Raw genomic sequence first — 21,771 nt, forward strand, 5'->3', positions numbered from 1 at the left:
GTAACCAATAGTTACCGATAAAATTACTTAAGTAAAATAAATTAAGAAAACATTTTAAACCCAAAACGTAATTTAGCCAAATTGGCACGCCAAACCAGTATTTAAAATAACAATAATTACCCAAGTAATTATATGAATTTAGGTTATAAAATAATTATCGTTTTCATAGTATAATTATTAAGACCAAACCAATTATAATAAAGTAATATTATTTTTTAGATTTAAAAATAATGTAATCAATTAGAAGTTTAGCAATCAAAATGATAAACGAAAATTCAGTTTCAAATCGGAATAAAATAAGTTAACAAATTTAAGATTTACATTACATTATAAATCATAATAAATTGCATTACGGCAACCAATAGCCATAACCAATTGGACAAAACTCAAAAACCGAATAACCATTTCCAACACCCAATTCATAAAGAGAAAACAATGTTCATAGTGATTTGAAAATAATTACTACCACCCAAACAATCCAAATTAACAAGAACCCATAATCAAGAGAAACCAAAGCTACTGTGAATCATGAACAATAAAAAATGCAAAAATGGCAGCCACAACACGTTGATTCGAAACGGCGAATCCGAGTTGCCATATGTATGAGCAATGGAACTCAACAACCCTTAGAAACAATTCAGTATAACATCAGATTATACAAAACAAAAATGACAGGAATCAAATCTAAGAACCACAACAGCAACTTATAAATAAATATTCGTTAGGACGCTTTAAAGCAAGGATTGAACGTACCAAATGAACGAACAACGAACCACAACGCTCTACAATTCCAGAGACGATTTGGTACAAATCACACATGAGATTTAAGGCCTAAACACAATAAGAATCATGCTCAAACAAATTTAGAATTCAGCAGCCACAACATTGAAGAACACAGTTAAGCACACTTAAAACCAGTGAAACGATGACGCGTATAACAAATAGATTAACGTACCGAATTATGATTTCCAAGTTTAGGATCGAAGAGGATTGTGTTAACTACGACATCACACAAACGGAACTCGATTCAGTGCTAAAACGAATGAGAACGAGTCAGAATATGAAATTGTCAATTAAGAACTAAAACTGGAAAAAGATAGAAACTTACCAATTTTTTTGTAAGCCAAAGAAGACGGATGAAACGAATTATTTTCAGAGGATTTGAGATGCTAAGAGACGGCTAGGGTTGCTGGGAATGAGAGAAAAGAAATTAGGTTTAAAACGTAACGTAAATAGGGCAAGAAACTTGAAGAAACCGTCATATAAAACGTGATGCTGTTTCTAATTTCATAATGTCTCAAATGAGATATTTTTCAAATGGAATAATGCATGAGCCACGCCATAAGACCCATATAGAAGAAAGGTAAATAATAACAACGTCTCAAATGAGATATTGTTCGAATTATATATGCATGGGCCACGCCAACAAGGCCCATGCAAGAAGAAAAAAATAAATTTTTGGCCACACGAGCCCAACCGAGGAAATTATATAAATCATGGGCCAACTGATAGGAGTAGAATTACTCCTATTTCGGAGGGTCGTTAATATTGGTTTATACGCTTTTAGTGCGAAATTTGATCTTGTTTTGGTACTTAATGGTATGTTTGAGTATTTCAGGTACTTGCGCATAAAACGGTGTATTTCGGGATTGAATAAACCATTTTGGACATAGGAAGCCCTTGAGAAATCTCAGAGCATGTTTGAAAGCAGTTTGGAGGTGAAATTAGAGACTCACGACGTGCATATGGATTCTCATGACGTGCATTAAGAAAGATGAAAAGAAGAGATGACCAGAAGAAATGCACGAGCTGAGCACGATGAGGTGCACGTCGCGAAAAACGGGGCGCACGTCGCGAAAGAAGAGTTGCACGTCGTGCAACAGTGAAGAAGGAAAAGAAAAATTGACAGATTATTTGCACGATCAACGTACGATGAAACGCACGACGTGAGTCCTAGGAAAATTCTGCACGTCGTGCATTATGAAACGCACGTCGCGAAGCCCAGATTTCAGCAATCTGAGTTTATTACAAGTTTGCCACTGCGAGCTGTGTTTTAAGGATTGAAGTCCAGGGGCATATTAGACACTTCAAAGAGCTACAAATCAGGATTAGACCCTAATCTCACATGGGTATAAATAGTTAACAACACATCTTGTAAGGGGTTCGACGAATTTACCGTTTTCTAGACATAAACCCTAGTTTCATAGATTATAGTTTTTATCGCTTTGTTCTTGGAATAATTTCATTATTGATTCGCCGATTATTATTAGTTTACATTCGAGCAAGGTACGATTGATCTTAATTCTATATTCAGTATTGATTTTATTTACAGAATGACTTCTTTAATTATTTCTTTAAGTCTTTTTAGTATTATGTCTAGCTAAACCCTTCATTGGGGATTATTAATCTAAATTATGTCTGTTTAATTGAATTGAATTTATGGGTTTTTGTTCTTGATGGGTTTTAATTATTGTGCTTAACGCTTAGCCTGAACTGATCACTTAGTCTATGCCTTTTGTTTTAGTTTTAGCTCGAGAGAGTAAAATTGGAATAGAACAATATAATTAAGAACGCATGAATTAATTGTGCGAGAGTGAATTAACGAGTGCGGGTTCCTTGAATTTGCTTAACAACCATTAAATTGATTTATACATAGGTTAATCATTGTGCGAGAGTGAATAATTAATCTAGTATGAGTAAGTTTAATGCTTTTGCCTGTAATTGCTCGAGAGAGAATTCTAGGTGCTTTAGATTAGTTCGAACCTCATCAGAATAATACAATCCATAACCCAAATCAAATAAACAGCATAACAAAGATTAATAATCCCTGCCTTTCCCATTATTGTTAAAACACCGTTTGAATTACAGCTTTAGTTACTTTAAATTACAATTGCTAATTTTTGTCTTTTAATTACACAACAAACAAAACTATCTTTTCGGCTATTCGAATCGAGTTCCTTAACTGGTTGTCTTTAGAGCTTTCTCTGTGGGTACGATATCCGGACTTCATAGTCTGTATTACAAGTTGGCATACGTACGCTTGCGTATTTTTACCAACAAGTTTTTGGCGCCGTTGCCGGGGAAAGTTTTCTTTAAACAACTAAGTTGAGATTGCTTGGCTTGTTTTAGTCTTTATTTTCTTGTTTTACGCGTGGGTTTTGTTTATTTATCTTCAGGTGCTTCTATGGTGTGCTTATTTATAGAAGTGTAATGGCCTGGAATCAGAATTGCGTGGTTTGTGGGAGTTTCTATCACACTGAGGCCGAATGTCCTATACTTTTTCCAGCTTCAAATGAAGATGTCAACTTTGTGGGCAGTCAATGTCAAGCTAATGATCCCTATTCCAACACGTACAATTTGGGGTGGGACAACCATCAAAAGTTTTATTCGAACAACAATTGGGGGAACTTCCATACATATCAAGACCAAGACTCTAATTTCAACTTTGGCGATGAGGTGCAGTATTCATATGAGACTGAACAGCATCAAAGAGCTCTAGAAGAGTCACTTTCTCGCAAGATGGATATGCTACTTGATATGATGGAAAAGAGTGATGCTGAGTTCCAAAAGATGTCCAAGATTCAGTCTGAATCTATTCACAATCTTGAGGTACAATGTACTCAATTTGCTAGTGCTTTACAAGTTGAAAACCAAAATGGGTTACTAACAACAATGGAAGTTACTCCAAAAGAACAAGCTATGGACATGGAGTTTGAGTTGGAAAGCGACAAGGCATTAGTGGAATGTCATTCCACAAAGGTGTCTGCAGAGGGCGAGAAAGGACAGTGTGAGGGTAGTAATTTTGAAGCTTCAGTTCCTGACCCACTTACTTTTTCCATGAGCTTCAATGAGGAAAGTGGGGAGGAATTTGGTATTACAGTACTCTATGAGGAAATCGACAAAACCTTTGATTACAAGGATCCATTCTTAGAAGGGTTTGATTCCAAGTATGATGGAAATAATATCAAACATATGAATATGCTTAACACTCCTCCTGTTCTTTATTACAGGGACAATGATTACTCTGTATTATCTGATCTATATTTGAAGGAGCCAACAAAGGAAAGGAGGGAGAAGATGCTACCAAGAAGGCTTCCTCATGTTAGGTTGTATTATTAACAACCTTACGCGAAGAGTCTAGAACATTGTTTTCATATGGGTAATTCTTCAAATCATTTTTCAAATCTCTATCAATCCTATTTTAATCATTCTATGCAATGGCAGATAAATCTAACCTTATTAACCCCCTATTTCATAAACGATGCTAACATATCGTTTATAACCCGATTACCCCGAATCGTCCTTACTGTCACGGCTTACAGAACAATAAAAAATAATCCGACAATTATAAACAAAGCATTAAGAATAGACACACGACACGCAACGCAAACATAGCGGACGGACTCATATTTTGTAATTACATTCTTATTACATTTTCCAACCAACTTGCTTTAATGACGTTTACTCACAAATCGATTTTCAATCATGTAGTTGGTGGTCAAGTAATTGCAAGCATTAATTCCAATAATAAGAATTGCAAGAATAAAGAAAGATAGAACATTAAATCTCAGATTTGAATTAAACTCATACTACTCACAATATCCTATATTTAAAAGATTTAACTAGACATAATTAAATTAATCAACATGAAAATTATATTGATAAGTCTTTATTTTATGTTAGTTTAAGATCATTTGTATTGTATATTTTAGTCTCTTATTGCATAAATTAGAGAGCTTTATACTCACTTTTAACTTTTGTAGTTTTTAATTTTATATGTAAATACTTAGCATTTTTGGGGTTTAACTGAATAAACAGAGCATAAATGAAGTGAAAGTCAATCCGGATTGATTCTATCAAGGCCAAGAAGAAGAATAATGGAGAATCAAGTCTAAATGTAAGCAAAGTGGCCGCTAAATCAGTCAATGAAAGTTTGAATCGAAAAGCTGAAAATTCGGACATAGCTCCGTATTCACATCATATCTGGAGTTAGAAATATCCAAATGATGTGATTACACATCTCATGGAAAAATAAGATATAGACCTACAACGTTCATGAATAAACCGAGTCCAAATTCGGACTCGAACGGGCTCAGAATCGTCCTCCAAGACGGAACTCATGCGAACCAAGGATCAAATTTCCAAGAGTCGGTAGAATGAGTACATACAGCCCCTTGGCCGGCCCGTAGCCGGCCCCCGACCTCTAGGCCGGCCCAAAACCGGCCTAGACCTGGAAAAGTTGCATTTTGGCTATTCCTGAAGGTTCCGGAAGCCTTGGTGAGCACTCTTAGGCATATTACACTCAATTACACCTGGAAATTAGTCAAGATTATATTCTTGGACAACACACAAGGAATTTGGCCTCCACTCAAACTCATTATGGAAGGAAAGCAACTTAGGCACCACAGCAGATCTTTATGGCAATTAAATGGCTCAAACTTGAGCATCACTTCACCTAATTATGGAAGAAAGGCTAAACTTGGGCATCACTCAAGCTAGTTATGGAAACAAAAGATCTCAAACTTGATCCTCACTCCACCTCATTATGAGACGAAGTAAATGCTTGCTTTGGGGAACACTTCTAGCTACACTATAAATAGTCTTCACTTGGAGAATAATAGACACACTTTTAGATAGACATTTTCACACTTCTTTGTATTCACAAATCCTCTCAACCATTTTCTCTTTTCTCTTCTTGTATTTCATGTTCTTGAGGTATAACAATTCTATTGTTATGCTCAGTATAATAATGGATTGCTAAACCTCTAAACTAGGATTAGGGATGTAGCCTAATTTAGGGGAAATTCTTGATTATTTTGTATTACATCTCATCAATGTTTTAAGCAAGGTTTTTCTTTAATTCTCTTGTGATGATCATGAATGTTAAGATTGATCAACTTAATGTTTTTATCCTAGAATTCATGTGAAGGACTTAGCGGTGAAGCATGAATTTGGATCTAGAGATTAAACACAATTTACTTAAAAATAAAGATATGTCTAAGGAATTGTGATGGCGCTAATTGTTTTACTTAATGGGTTTAAATGATTAACATGGTAATTGAGAAATATCCAGAGTCATTTAAACACAAGTTTGTGTCTCGAGAGGGAACAAACATATTTTAGAAACAATTGTCATGAAAAAACTTTTGAGATGGAATATTAGATATGATGGAATTTCCCCTCAAACTATGGTGAAACCCGAAATTCTAGTTATTCCAAATCTTGATATTTTATTGTAAAATATTCTTTTAATTTTTGTCTATTACATAGTTGTTTTCAAACCAAACTCAAATTAACAGAACGGTTACTTAAACAGAAGTTAATTCAAATAACAATTTAAAGAGTTCGTCCTTGTGGATTCGACCTCGGATACTCCGAGCATTACTTGCTACAATTGATTCTGTATCTTTGCAGAATTAACCGATCAAATATCATGCATAATTGAAGAATAAAAGGAAGAATTAACAAACTTGAATAGTCTTGAATTGAAACTTGAATAAAATTCACCCTTGTGTTCTTCAATTTGAAAACTAAATAAAATAAGGACTAAAAGTAAATTAACTAATAGTAATCTGTTGTAAGCTAAAAACTAGACTGCTTTATATAGCCTTGAGTCATATCTATATATAGGGGAAGTCTTAGAGGTGTCTTCCAAGTAGAAATTTAATCCAACTCGAAGTCCCAATAGGAATAGGACACTTCTTCGCGCTTTAGGAATCAAAATAGGAAAATTTGCGAAACAACATTCTGTCGAGGAAAAGATTTTTGTCGAGGATAAAAATTGCCTACCTCGACAGAACTGTTTTCCAAATAAGATTTCTGTCGAGGAACAAGATTCCGTCGACGACAAAAATTGTCTACCTCGATAGAATTATTATCTAAATAAGATTCCTGTCAAGGTATAAGATTATGTCGGCGACATAAATTTCCTACCTCGACAGAGCTGTTTTCTCGAGAAGGATTTTACCGAGGTACAAGATTTTGTCGAGGAAAAAAATGCCTACCTCGACGAATTCTATTTCGCCCATAATCTTCGACTTCTTCTCATTTTACTCATCAATCGATCCAACAAGCTCCTTATCAAAGAAACCTATAAAATCAACACTTTTCCTAAGCATAATACCTAAAAATAGAACAATATAAAACATATTGTATATAAATTGTGTGTATCAGAGACTCGGAGTTGGCCGAGTATTTATTATATAATTATTGATACTATGAACTGCTAGAATTAGGTTGGAGGCTCGGTTGCCCCCCAACAGTGGTTTCTTGCAGGTTTACGTGTTTGTATGTTATCCGTAAGGCTAGCTATGGGTTTTGGTATTACATTACCCATACCCTAGCGCCGGTCGCGATCCATGAAATTGGGTCGTGGCAGTTTAATAGCCCGGAAAGTCATTTGATAAATGATATATTCATTTGAAAAACAACAAAACTCAATAGCTCAACCAAACCAACAATACATCAACACGCACACAAGGCATTCGATAAAAGTTCACAATGGACAAGCATGCTCAAACGGCTAAACATAAGCCTCACAACATACTAGCATGCTAACAATCATTTCAACATAATCCAACAATGCTAAACAACTCATGTTACATGTTTAAGTAATCAAAAGATAAAATGGCAACAAGTTTAATACTTAGCCAAAATCGGAAAAAACAAGCCAATTTCAACACAAGTATTCTATAACATTTAAATGAATCTTATTTAGATCATAATACACAAACCAATTGTATTTTCAGATTCAAACACATCAACTAATAATCATGCTTATCAGACAAATCAAGCTATGGCAATTTAACACACCACTTAGCATAACTCAAATCAACCTAACATATTCTTTCACTTTCTTAATGATACATATCACATCTATACTTTTAGAATAATTATGAAACAATTATTTTAAGAAACGCTCATACATAATGTAGTAGTTAAGTTTTTGACTCTTTTATTTTAAAATTATTATTGAAACCTTACACAGGTTTTAGCCAGTTGTATATGTTTTAGAAATAATTTTTCTATTAATATGTTTAAACTATTGACAAAAATATAAATTATTATTGTTATGCCTAATTATGTTGCAATAATTAAAAGCTATTGACTCGATCAAGTTACTAACTAGATATATTAGTTGTTCTCATTACTATTATTAATTTAACAATGTCAATTAAATATTAAAATAAAATGAAATATCAAAACAAAAAAAATAGAAGAAACAATGATGAAAACTACAAACTTAGGTATTGCATCTGCTTAAAATAGATTTAATGATGACCGAACAAAAAAATATTATAAGTCAAAAACTAAAATAGAAGAACGATTAACAAAATATCCATGTAAACTTTTCAACGTGTCATAAGAAATAGAAAGGCAAATGCTTATAAATAGATATAATGCATAATATTTTACATTCATCCATAAGTTCTTTCAATTTTACAAAATGACAGTAATCGTCAACATCGTCATTTGCTTTGCAACATTTTTCTATTTCACTTGCTATTCTATGGCTACAAGCAATACTTCTTTACCAAAATTTCCAGCAATTTTCTTCTTTGGTGATTCCATATTCGACACCGGTAATAATAATTATATTAAGACAGTATTTAGAGCTAACTATCGCCCTTATGGTCAAGATATTAACGGGGGTGTTCCTACAGGAAGATTTTCTAATGGAAAACTCATTCCTGACATGTTGGCTTCTGTTCTCAAAATTAAGGACAGTGTCCCTCCATACTTAGATCCTAATCTTACTGATAATGATCTTATTACTGGTGTTAATTTTGCATCATCTAGTGCTGGATTCGATGAAAGAACATCTCTATTAAGTAACGCTATTCCTGTTTCAATGCAACTAAATCATTTTGAGGACTACATAGTAAGACTTAAAGGAATTGTTGGAGAGAAAAAGGCTATGGAGATAATTAATTCCGCTCTTGTGGTATTAGATGGTGGAACCAACGATTTTAACTTCAATATATTTGACATTCCAGCAAGAGCATTCCAAATGACGGCAACCCAATACATAGATTTTTTACTAAATAAGGAGGAAGAATCTATTAAGGTAACAATTAAATAAGCATTATGAATTTAGGGGCGTTTGTTTAGTTCAAACCAAAATGAATTAGAATTTAATATTTTATAAATCAAATTAAGATAAATTTATAAAAACATAAGATTGTTCTTTTGCTCATGTAAAACAAAAATTAACAGAAATTTGTTTACTATTAAAATGACAAAACTTAATTAAAAACTTACTTTAAATGATGTCAAATTGCGCCGGATTAAATTTGCGGTTTGATTAAACTATTCGATTTTTGCACATATCTAATAGTTTAATTGTTATTTTTAAAAATTAATGAGGTGCAATAAGATTAATAATATAATTGACTAAATATCGCAATTTTACAATTCTAAACTACTAATGAATATATATCTAATCATTAAATATATAATTGTATCAGAAATTATATGATCTTGGAGTGCGGTCCCTTGTAGTAGCTGGAATCCTTCCTATTGGCTCCTTACCTCTTCAAACAAGTACAAGACATATTGATCCATTTGAACTGCCATATAGTTTGGATGAACAAAATAAAATATCTCTCGATTATAATACGAAGCTCATCAGCCTATTAACTAAATTACAGCAGAGTCTGCCTACATCAAAATTTGTCTATACTGACTTTTATTTCACATTAATGGATATGATCACTAATCCCGTCAAATATGGTACGTATGGTGATTAAATAATATAATTTATGTATTTATAAAAATAATTAATATTAAGAAATGTTTTTCTTATATTAACAGGTTTTGAGGAAACAAAGGATGGGTGTTGTGGAAGTCTTATTTTAAAACAAAGTGTGTTGTGTGATCCGATTACTCCACCATGTAAAGATCCTTCAAAGAATATATTTTGGGATAGAATACATCCCACTTCAACAGCTTATGAGTATATCATCAATTTTATGGTGCAAAATGTGCTACCTAAATTTCTCTAATAGTTAAGGAATGATCGGGGAGATTCCAGCAAGCAATGAAAACGACACATCAAGATTGTGTTTTAGTTAGGACAACATAAATTATTTTTATCTGAAAAGTCTTAAATTGGTTAAAAGGCGCCTCATAAATTCTGGTGGAATCAAATGCCTTGAAAGTTATAGAAAAATTAAAACAACTTCTCCAAGTCGGGATTGATATACTTATTAATAAATGTATTAGGCTTAGCATTAAGGTAGTTTATTTATTTATTTATTTGATTATCTGTGAACCATGTTAGGCATATTTTTACTCAAGCATCTCGTTCAATATCAGTTCAGCATGAATGGTTTTATACCTTATTGATAATCATAACTTTGTAACTAATTCAAAGTTCGCTTAGTAAAAATTATTGTTATTTTATAAAGAATTCATCTCCTATGATTACTCTTTAAAAGAAGGGTTAATTACATATAAAATCACCACCTTTATACGAATTCTAAAAAATAACACGACTTTTAAAATGTGTCAATTCAGGGCGTCGCCTTTCATTTATTTACAAAAACAACATGGGCACGTTATTAGATAAAATTTTGCTGACTTGAACTCCCAATAGGAGTGCCACGTGTCATATCACGTCAGCAAATATGCCACTAAAAATGTGCTCATGTTGTTTTTCAAAAGAAATGAAAGGTGATGTCTTGAATTGCCACATTTTAAAGGTTATGTTTGCAATTTCGTGTAAAGGTACATTAATTCTAAATAAAACACATTAAATAATCATTAATAATTGTGTCTTTCATTAATTTGCTCTTATAAATAATCACTCCACGTATTACATATTAAATAGATAGTTCATAATACTACGTGGTGGACTTGGTTCACTTAAAAATTTCTGATTTTCCGTACAATAACTTCCTTAGTAATATGTCACAGTTATGTAACATGTTACTGAATACAATGCTACCAAAAACAAACATTACCCATTACCACAAATACACTGCTCAATTTCAGTCATCCTTCTTAACTCGTCGCTACTCTAATTTATCTCCCCCAAAACACTTTCAGTTAAATGAAAAACAATCCATTAAATTTCTTGTTTACTGCAATTCCTTGATCACAAAACATGGAAACAATGGAAACATTGAAGAATCAGAATCGATATTTAACCGCATGCCGCATAAAAACGCAATAACTCACACTTCATTGCTCACAGCTTATGCCAAAAATGGCCAAATTTCGAAAGCCAGGAAACTGTTTGATGAAATGCCTGAACGAACTGTAGCTACTTATAATGCTATGATTACTGCTTATACTAAGAACAATTTTATGGTAGATGAGGCTTTTAGTTTATTTTCATCCATGAATGATAAGAATGAGGTGTCATATGGGGCAATGATCACTGGGTTTTTACGGGCAGGAATGTTCGAAAAAGCGGAGATTTTGTGTCGTGAAATGCCTGTTAAGTGGCGGGAACCGGGTTGTTCCAATGCTATGATAAGTGGGTATCTAAAAGTTGGGAGATTGGAAGAGGCGATTCGGGTTTTTGAGGGTATGGTGGAGAAAGATGTTGTTTCCTGGAGTTGTATGGTTGATGGGTATTGCAAGAAGGGGAGGGTTTCTGAGGCTAGAGAGTTGTTTGATAGGATGCCAATGAGAAATGTGGTTACTTGGACGGCTATGATTGATGGTTATATGAATGTCGAGTATTTCGAAGAAGGGTTTGAATTATTTCTAAGTATGAGAAGAGGAGATGTTGCTGTTAATCCTCTTACCTTGACTATAATGTTTGAAGCTTGTCGGAGATTTGGAGTGTATAGAGAGGGAATCCAGATTCATGGTTTGGCTATGCGTATGGGATTTGAGTTTGACATTTTTTTGGGCAATTCTATCATAGCAATGTATTGTCGATTTGGCTGTGTGGATGAAGCAAATAGAGTGTTCCAGATGATGAATACGAAAGACGTGGTTTCTTGGAATTCATTGATTGCTGGTTATGTTCAAAATGATAAATTTGAGGAAGCTTATGAACTTTTTGAGATTCTTCCAGGAAAAGATGTAGTTTCTTGGACAACTATGATTACTGGATATTCTGCTAAAGGGAATGTTCAGAAAGCCATTGAATTGTTTCAAACTATGCCTAAGAAAGATAGTATAGCTTGGACTGCTGTCATTTATGGTTTTATCAGTAATGGCGAGTATGAGGAGGCTTTTCATTGGTTTATTGACATGCTTAGGCAAGCAGTGAAGCCAAACTCACTAACTTTCAGTAGTATGCTTAGTGCTTCAGCTAGTTTGGCTTCATTAAACGAAGGTTTGCAAATCCATGCGCATGTACAGAAGATAGATATGCAATTTGATTTGTCTATTCAGAATTCACTAGTGTCAATGTACTCAAAATGTGGAAATGTTTCTGAAGCGTACCGAGTCTTTGCAAGTATTAATGCACCCAATGTTATTTCTTTCAACTCAATGATCACTGGGTTTAGCCAAAATGGGTATGGAGAACAAGCTCTTAACCTATTTAGTAAAATGCAAAAAGACAGGCAGAAGCCTAATGATATAACATTCCTCGGTATTCTATCAGCTTGTACTCATGTAGGATTAGTGAAGAAAGGATGGGAGTATTTTGATCTGATGAAATCCGTCTACAATATTGAACCCGGGCTAGATCATTATGCATGCATGGTTGATCTCCTTGGGCGAGCTGGATTCCTAAATGATGCAATTAATTTAATCGACTCAATGCCATTTGAGCCCCATTCTGGTGTTTGGGGAGCTCTGCTTGGTGCCAGTAGGATTCATTCTCGCCTTGACCTTGCAAATCTGGCAGCTCAACACCTTACTAAACTAGAGCCTGATAATGCAACTGCATATGTGGTATTGTCTGGTATATATAATAGTGTAGGAAAAGAGAAGGATGGAGATCGAATTAGAATGATGAAAAAATCAAAAGGGCTAAAGAAGAGTCCAGGTTGTAGTTGGATTATATTGAATAACAAGGTTCATTTATTTCTTGCCGGAGATAAATCCCACATGGATTTGGAAGAAATCAAAGGTACATTATTCATACTAACAAAGGAAATGAATGGCTTGGATTTCTATGAAAATTGACATTTGGTTATCTATTATCTCGCTGTAATTAGTTAAGAATTGAAAGCTTGGGGTATTCTTTGAGATTCTTTTCAGAAGAGATTTTGCTCTCCTAATTTTTGTGCTGGAGGATCAAGAAATACTATAAATCACGAGAAGAAAGCCAGATTAGAACATAAGTACGGTTTTCTCTGTATTTGTCAGCTGGACAGGTTAGTCTTCTTTGAAGCTAAATTTTTTTTCATATTTTTTAGACTATCCGATAAATGCTCTATGTAACTTTAACATTGATTCTACTCAGGTGTGCTTACCATTAGTTAAGATTGGTTCTTGTTCATATCCCCGTAAAAATGCTTACTCTAGTGAGCAAAGTTGATATCCCGATGGACATTTCTTTCTCCGATGTTGTTGGCTGTTGTTGATGTTGATGTTCAGAAGCATCAGAAGCCTTAGAGCCATAAAGGTAATTAGTTCTTCTAATTCAATATACCGCAGTTGTGTTGTCCAATTACACAGCTTAAAGCAAAGTGTACTTATGCATAGTTAGAGAAATAGTTTATGTTTTCTTATGCTTAGTTTTAGCTTGATGAGTTAAAAAGATGCTCTATAATCTACACTTCAGGTGCTTCGGAGAAATCTTGATCGACAATATGCTATAGCTATAACTTGAGTGAAAAGCAGCAAAGATGGATCAGTTGATATTGTAATCTGAAAATCAGAAGGAGAAAGAGACTTGGCGAAGCAATCTGCTAACTGATCGGCAGAGATGAGCAATGCCTTGATGAACCTTTTCTTTGATCACATGGCAAATAGTCTCAAAGCAATCTCCTTCAAGCTGCATACACATTATGATTGCAAAGCTTAGAAACTGTAATCTGAAAATCAGAAGGAGAAAGAGACTTGGTGAAGCAATCTGCCAAGTGATTGGCAGAGATGACTAGTCAGAGGTGAGCAATGCCTTGATGAACCTTTTCTTTGATCACATGGCAATTAGTCTCGATATACTTGGTGCGTTCGTAAAACACGGGGTAGTGAGCAATGTGAAGGGTAGATTGATTGCCACATAAAACTAAAGCAAGGGTTGAGTGAGTAACTTGAAGATCAGCAAGCAAAAACACTAGTCATTGATGGAACGCTAGGAAATCAAGGAAGCACCCAAAAAGTAAACTAATGTCTATGACGGAATAGACATCAGTTTTGGTATGAGGATCGAGTTTGATATTTTCTTTTAAGAGAAAATTGTAAAAACGATAAAAAAAAATTAACATATTTAATAATTTCAATAAATTTAAATTATTGATTATTGATTTTTTTTCATAAATTAAAATATCAAACAATTTTTTTTATAAAAATGCTGATGTGGAAAAATAATATATTTTAGAAAAAACCTCGTAGTTTTCACAAAAGTACGTCTTCTTTGTTTTCAAATAGAATAAATAACTTCTCTCGTCCAGCATCATTAGAAACACTTGTTAATGGCTGACATGTTTCTCATAATCATATAGAAAAAAATTCAAAAATAATTTTAATGATAATATTTATCGAAAATTTGAGGGGGTAAGTGTCCCAAAAATAAACTAAAAAAGTCTATCTGTTCGACTTTAAAACAATAAGGGTTTAATTGTTCAATTTTAAAAACATGAAGGTTTAATTGTGTCAAAAAAAGGGCTGACCTGTATTTTGACAAAAAAATCGAAGATTTTTTTGTCCTTCTGTCTATATTATAAAATATTTTGTACTGATGTTGATATTAGTATTTTTTTTTATCCAAAAATTATTCAACATTCTGAACAAATAATAACAGACCTTTTTTAATTAAAATTATAAATTATAAATTTATAGTAAAAAAATATAAAATTTATTAAAATTTATAAATTTTTTTAATAATCCATTATAGGTCAAATATCAATGTATACACGGACAATGAAAATGAAGACCACCAGCCATCTAATTTGATGCAAAAAGCTGTCGGATCTCACCGTCAGTAGGTTGCAACTTGTGAACTACAGTAAACCAATCAAATAAACATCATAATCGCTGATCCTTATGCTCTACTGACATGCAATACTAGGATGTTTTAAAAAAATAAATTACTTCCAATTCAAAATGTTTGATATCCTATTAAAATTAGAGGCTAATATTAAATATCTTTCAATATTAGACGCTAATATTAAAATATCTTTCAATATTACTTGTGTTATATTAAAAACTTCTTTTGTTAATTTTTTAGTCATTTAAACAAAATTACTGTAAATATTTAAAAATTTGATATATTATACTAATCAATTTTTAATATTTTAGAAAATATTTAAAATCAAAGAGAGTATTCAAGTGGTAATTCATTTCTAAAGATATTAGAAGGTGCAGGTTTGATTTCTCTAAGGAGAAAACTGTTTCTTATTGTGTAGCTCATCCAAATTTTAGGAATTTGCCTCCATTTTTGTGATAAAAAAACGTAATATATATGTGTTCGCATGGAAAAACTTCCAAACTCGAATCTTTGAATTTATATACTGTGTGGATCGATGCTTTAACCAGTCAAGTTGAACAGGTCTCGCTAGCGGAACGAAGTGATCAGGTCTCACTAGCGGAACATATATAGAGATCAGATTGACCAAACGACTCGATCGGCCAGATGGCTCGATGGTCGATCGACGAGGTGACCTTCCGAAAAGCTGAACAAGGTTTGCTTAAACTAAACTAAAACATCAATCTGGAGGTTAAGAAACTCATACGAGATTATTGTTTGAACTACTTCTACTCTTATGTTAACAATCAAGGGGGTTGAGGATAGAAAAGCGCAGGGCTTTGAAATTGTATTTGTTGATTGATTTCAGTTAAATCAAATACAAACCTAAAATTAGCTATTTATAAGGGACAAACCCTAGAATAGAAAACCTATTCTAATGAGATGGAATCTTTTATTTAGATAAATACTAAACAAAATAATTAAGATGATACCTAAAAATAAGATAATAACTAAAAAAGATACATACTAATAGAGTCTCGATTAGTAAAGAAGCTAAAATTAGAATAAAAGGATAATTGATTGCTTTTGGGCTCAAAAATCTGAATTAGCCCATATTAGCTCTTTTTTATGCCAGTGTAAATAATACCCTCCACATCTTTTTAGCTGGATGTCAAAAAAGGTGAAGAGACGTAATTTTATCGCATGTCATAAGTCGATTAATAATCGGTCACTTAAACCGAAAAATTTGATCAATGTTGGCACATTTATTTCTAGTCGGTAGAAAGATATTTCCTAACTAAGTTAGGTGGCGACTTCATTTTTCAAACTAAACAAGACTGAGGTTTACATAAGTCTGGATGAGCCCGACCCCCTCTCATCTCACAAATATTTTCTAGTAAACGGGTTAAATAGTTCGACATGTGTTAACATGTTAAATAAACATGTCGTGTTTGAATTTGACAATTTGGCCCAATTACTTAAACGGATTGTGTTCAAATTGAAAAAAAATATGTCTATTTCAAATAAATACACGACACATTTCAAACAGTAACACGACTTGTTAATTTTGGACAATACTCTTTATTTCAAATTAATTAAGAATAAGCTGGATCATTCTGATTCATGAACTTCATATTTTTTTAATGAATAAAGGGTCAACGCGCCCCTAAACTTGTGACACAGGGTCATCTAACCCAATTTATACTTTTTTGAGCAACGAACCCCAAAACTCTTTAATTTTGGGTCAGATAACCCATAATTATATTTTTAAAACGGGTAAAATACAAATCGGAGACGAGGGATGCAAAAAAGTAATTAGGTATTTCCCTAATTGTTGCGATATAATTATTCTAAATCTATTTTTTAAAATAAAAATATATATTATCGGGTTATTTGACCCAAAAATAAAAAGTTTTGGGGTTAGTTGTTCAAAAAAGTATACATTGAATTAGATGACCCTGTATCACAAGTTCAGGGGGCGCGTTGACCCTTTCTTCTTTTTTTAATTGATATAAAATAAAAAATGTTTACTATAATTAATAAAACCAAGTGAGAGTGAGTTGCTTCATTGCTGACTTAAGTAGCAATTTGCCCCTTCAATTTGTAAGCAATGAGCAATTAACACGCAAATTAACTTTGTTGGCAAATCAGTACACGAACTTGTTGATTTTCGGCAATTAGCTCATTTTGGCAAATTAACTTACAAGTTAAGGGGGTAAATTGCTAATTTAAGAGACAATTAACTTATAAATTGAGGGGGCAAACTGCCAAAATGCGGCGAATTGCCCATAATCATCAAGTTCGTGTACTGATTTGTCCACAAAATTAATATATATATATTAATTATCCATTATTTACAAGTTCAGGGGGCATATTGCCACGTAAGTCCTTCATTGCTTAGTCCTAATAGCAAGTTAAGGGTCCGAATTCATCCTTTGCTCTTTACAATATTCTTCACATCCACGTGTTAGTTTAATACTGGTTTGGTCAAAGTCAAACCCCTTTGCTTTCTCATTACTATTGCGCAACTGAAGCTATATGAGGTGAGAACAAAATGCTATTACTAGTACTAATAATTATCTATCCTTTCTTATGATTAATACAAAAGTGTAGTTCCTAATTTTTTTTGAGTTCATAAAAAGATACATTTTCTCCATTGTGAATTAATTGATGATATTTTACTTTAGGAATCTCATATTAGATAATAATTAAATATGATATATTTCTTATACCAAAAATAATTGTCCACATTTTTTCTAACCCAATTTTTTTATCAATTTCTAATAAATTATAATTTTTTAAATCAATTTTTATATTTGTCTTCATTTGACGTTCATTTGTTTTTTAATAATTGGGGAGGGAGAAAGCGTTTGTGAGAGAATTCGATCCCACGATCTAACAGTTTGCTGCCAAGCACTTATACCGTTTGAGTTATGACGTTCATTATTTGTTGTCACTGCTAAGTGTAACTTTCTAGGGATTTGATTACATTTTATTACCTATGACCTGAGGAGGCGATATTAATCTATGGAAGCGGACGGGTAGAAGTTCGGCCCGAAGCCCTATCACCAATAAAAGGATCAGTTACAGGAGTGATGCGCTTCCCAGATTCTAGTAAAGTGAATTAGGCATAGTATTTTATAAGAATATAGTAAAAAAAAATTGTGTGAAAATAATAAAATAGACAAAATAGAAGTATATCTTTATTGACTATAATAATAAATTTTACTTTCGGTACTAATTTTAAAGTACAAGGCTACTATTTAATTTAAAGAAAAAAGGTCATTCATGCCCCTAAGATTTGTGGTTTGGATCAAGTGAGTCTTCAACGTCAGGAAAGGTTCACCCATGTCCCCAACGTTTGAAAAATTGAACAGTCAGGCCCCTCAGCTTAACGCCGTCTCATTGCTGCTGAGACTCCTTTAGTGTGATCCAACGTGGCGAAGGTACAAGGATCATTTATGCTCTAAAATTTGGGAGAGATCAAGTGAGTCCTCAACGTTTAAAAAGGTTCACCTATGCCCTCAACATTGAAAAGGTTCACTTATACCCCAACGTTTTAAAAAATAAGCCATTAGATCCCTTAGTTTAACACTATCTCATTGTTTCTCAGACTTCGTTAGAGTTATCCTACGTGGCTATTTTTTACTGTTTTCCATTTAATCGAATCATATGCGATCATCATCGAACAATTAATTGTTACAATTGTCTGCTATCATTGAAGACGATTAAACGTAAATAAAACATAAATTATTAAAAATTATCTTATTGCTGAGAGAAAGACCGTTGCTACAGAAAAAAGTATTAACGGTAAAAAGTTAGCCACGTAAGACCACACTAATAGAGTCTCGAAAGTAATGAGACAATGTTAAACTATGGGTCTAACTGTTCATTTTTTCAAACGCTGGGGGCATAAGTGAACCTTTTCAAACATTAAGAGCTCATTTGATCCTAGGCCCAAATCTTAGGATCACAAGTGAACCTTTTCAAACGTTAATGGCTCATTTGCCCAAACTTTAGCGTTATAAATGATCTTTTTACCTTTGACACGTAAGATAACACTAACGGACGACGTTTTAGCCGAGGGGTCTAACTGTTCATTTTTTCAAACGTTGGGGGTAGGGCTAGAAATTTCCTTCACGACCCGTTAACACGACACGACACGACACGAAGTTAAGCGGGTCCGGGTTGAGCTTATATGGGTCTGGGTCATAAACGGGTCAACCCATTTATGACACGGTTAAGAAGCGGGTTAAACAGGTTAAACCCGCCTAACACGTCTAAGACACATTAAGACACGTTTAAATCTATTTATTAATTATAATAATTAATAAAGTTATTATATGTGACCAAATATACTCATATAATGCATATTATTTATTAATTATGGTTTGTTGTATTAAGATTTATGGTTATTTTGGAGTTTTGTTGTTTAATTATACCCATTTAATTAAAAAATATATATTAAATAGGTTAAATGAGTCATTAATAAACGTGTTAAACAGGCTGAACATGTGATCTGTTATAACCTGTTTTGATAAATGGGTTAAACAGTTTAACACGTGTTAACCCGTTTAATAAACGGGTGGGGTTCAGATTTGACATTTTGACACAATTAGTTAAACGGATAGGGTTCCGGTTGAGAGAAATTATCTATTTTTAAATGGGTACGCGACACGTTTATGACACTGTAACACGAATTGTCAGCCCTAGTTGGGGATATTGGGTGAACCTTTTCGTACGTTGAGGGTTCATTTGATCCAAATCCCAAACTTTAGAGATATGAATGACCTTTTTTTCTAAATTAAATAAGGATAATTATAACATTTTTAACTCATTATATTTAAATAAATTAATTTTTTTAATATGCATGCCTTCTAAACTAACTAGTAGTTTCGTGCAAATGAGCAATATTTGAATATAATTTTTAGATTTAAATCTTTATTATATATAAAAGGCAGAAGGTACAGAAAAGCTCTCGAGTTTTTCTCAAAAGTACAGATCATCTCTTTTACTTTATCTGGGTACAATTAAGCCCCTGCATTTTTAAAACTGAACAATCAAACCCTTATTATTTTAAAATCAAATAAATAAACCCTTTTAATATACTTTTGTGACACTTACCCCCTCAAACTTTTGGTAAATATATTAAATATTAAAATTATTTTTGAACTTTTTTCCTATATGATTATAAGAGACATGTCAGCCATTAACGAGTGTTTCTAATGATGTTGGATGAAAGGGGTTATTTGTTCTATTTGAAAACAAAAAGGATTTAATTATACTCCAAAAAAGTAAAAGGACTGATTTGTACTTTTGTGAAAATTACGAGAGTTTTTTTTTTTGTACTTTTTGCCTATATAAAATATATAAAAGTATAGATATCTTAACTTTACAAGTAAACATACAAGTCTATAACCACATTTGAATTTCACTTCCAGAAATTAACAGTATTTCCCGCTTTTTCTATCTAATAAATCCCACTTGCAGTTGCAGTTCTTTTACAACACTATTAATTACTAATATACATATATCATTAAGTTTTCGAAATTTACCTAAAATAAAAATTGATTTTAGACATTCTTTACTCACGTTCATACATCTAAACTAAAAAAAACTCATATTTAAAGAAAAAACAACAATTAAAATGAGTATAATGATTTAAAGCTCATGCTAAAATAAGTAATTTTTAGTCCCTTCAGGAACATCTGACAAAAAAATAATTTTGATTAACAAAATGAGATATTACACTATTTTTATTATAAAATAATAAAGAGAGATAAATCAACAATTAAATTCAGTATACATATTACTCTTTCCGTTCTTTTTTAATTGTCCATTTAACCAAATAAATTTGTCTAAATTTATTTGTTCATTTAGAATTTTAAGATAATACTTAGCTATTATCTTTCAAATTTAACCCTTCCTAATAAATAAATTTATAACTCAATTTACAAAGCATTTATTATATAGTAGGATTATATTAGTATTTATTATTCTTGTTAGATTTGTATTAGTATTAGATTTGTATTAGTACGGTCATAACTAATTTTTATTTTCATTAAATTTTATATATGTTTGAAAAAGTAGAACTTGCATAAATCTAATTACAAACCAAATTTAAAACTCATAGGAATATTGAGGCATTTCATTAGCTCTTTCTAATTATTTCCTCCTTCTCATTTTATTTGTCATTTTTTTATATTTTTGATGTCTTAAAAGAATGTGACTTTTATATCATTATAATGATTTTTTTATCTTTGATATTATTGAGTTTATTAAATAGAAATTAATGATGTATTTAACTATTTCATATTTGCAAAATAAAAAAAATTATCATTATATTTAACGTGTTTTTAATATGTGTTAAAATAAAAAAGCGATAAATAAAATTGGACGGATGGAGTATTATTTCTTCACCTCACTAAAACTTCTTTCTTTATTTTAGGTTTAAAGTGTGTGAGAGGAGGATTTCTTGGTTTTAATCAGAAAACCGTCTTTCATGCCCTTATTAATAATTATTTTGAATTTTTTTATTCAACACATCTGCTCGATTTAAAATTTATTTTGCGTTGATGTAGTTTGTTGAGTTTAATTTCTATTTATATGTATTGGTTTTCAGTTATATCTAGATTTATTTTTATGCTTAATTAAAGTATGATAAAATGTAAAGTACCCTATAAAAATTTCCGAAGGTCAATAACGCGCAATTTCGTCTCGGTTATAGT

The 21,771-nt window shown here is 32.3% G+C and overlaps 2 protein-coding genes across 2 annotated transcripts; both read left to right on the top strand.

The window, feature by feature from the left end:
• The first annotated feature begins 8,509 nt into the window (after positions 1–8,509).
• Positions 8,510–10,017, top strand: LOC126661541 (GDSL esterase/lipase At2g30310-like). The gene is made up of 3 exons (XM_050355395.2): positions 8,510–9,067; positions 9,468–9,732; positions 9,814–10,017. Exons 1-3 carry the CDS (start codon positions 8,510–8,512, stop codon positions 10,002–10,004), a joined length of 1,014 nt encoding a protein of 337 aa, XP_050211352.1. The 3' UTR covers positions 10,005–10,017.
• An 857-nt stretch (positions 10,018–10,874) lies between these two features.
• LOC126659792 (pentatricopeptide repeat-containing protein At1g53600, mitochondrial) lies at positions 10,875–14,377 on the top strand. The gene is made up of 3 exons (XM_050353120.2): positions 10,875–13,286; positions 13,376–13,537; positions 13,697–14,377. Exon 1 carries the CDS (start codon positions 10,909–10,911, stop codon positions 13,093–13,095), a length of 2,187 nt encoding a protein of 728 aa, XP_050209077.1. The 5' UTR covers positions 10,875–10,908; the 3' UTR covers positions 13,096–13,286; positions 13,376–13,537; positions 13,697–14,377.
• The last annotated feature ends 7,394 nt before the right edge of the window (positions 14,378–21,771 follow it).

Source organism: Mercurialis annua, linkage group LG8 (genome assembly GCF_937616625.2).
Source record: "Mercurialis annua linkage group LG8, ddMerAnnu1.2, whole genome shotgun sequence".
NCBI classification, from domain to species: Eukaryota; Viridiplantae; Streptophyta; class Magnoliopsida; order Malpighiales; family Euphorbiaceae; genus Mercurialis; species Mercurialis annua.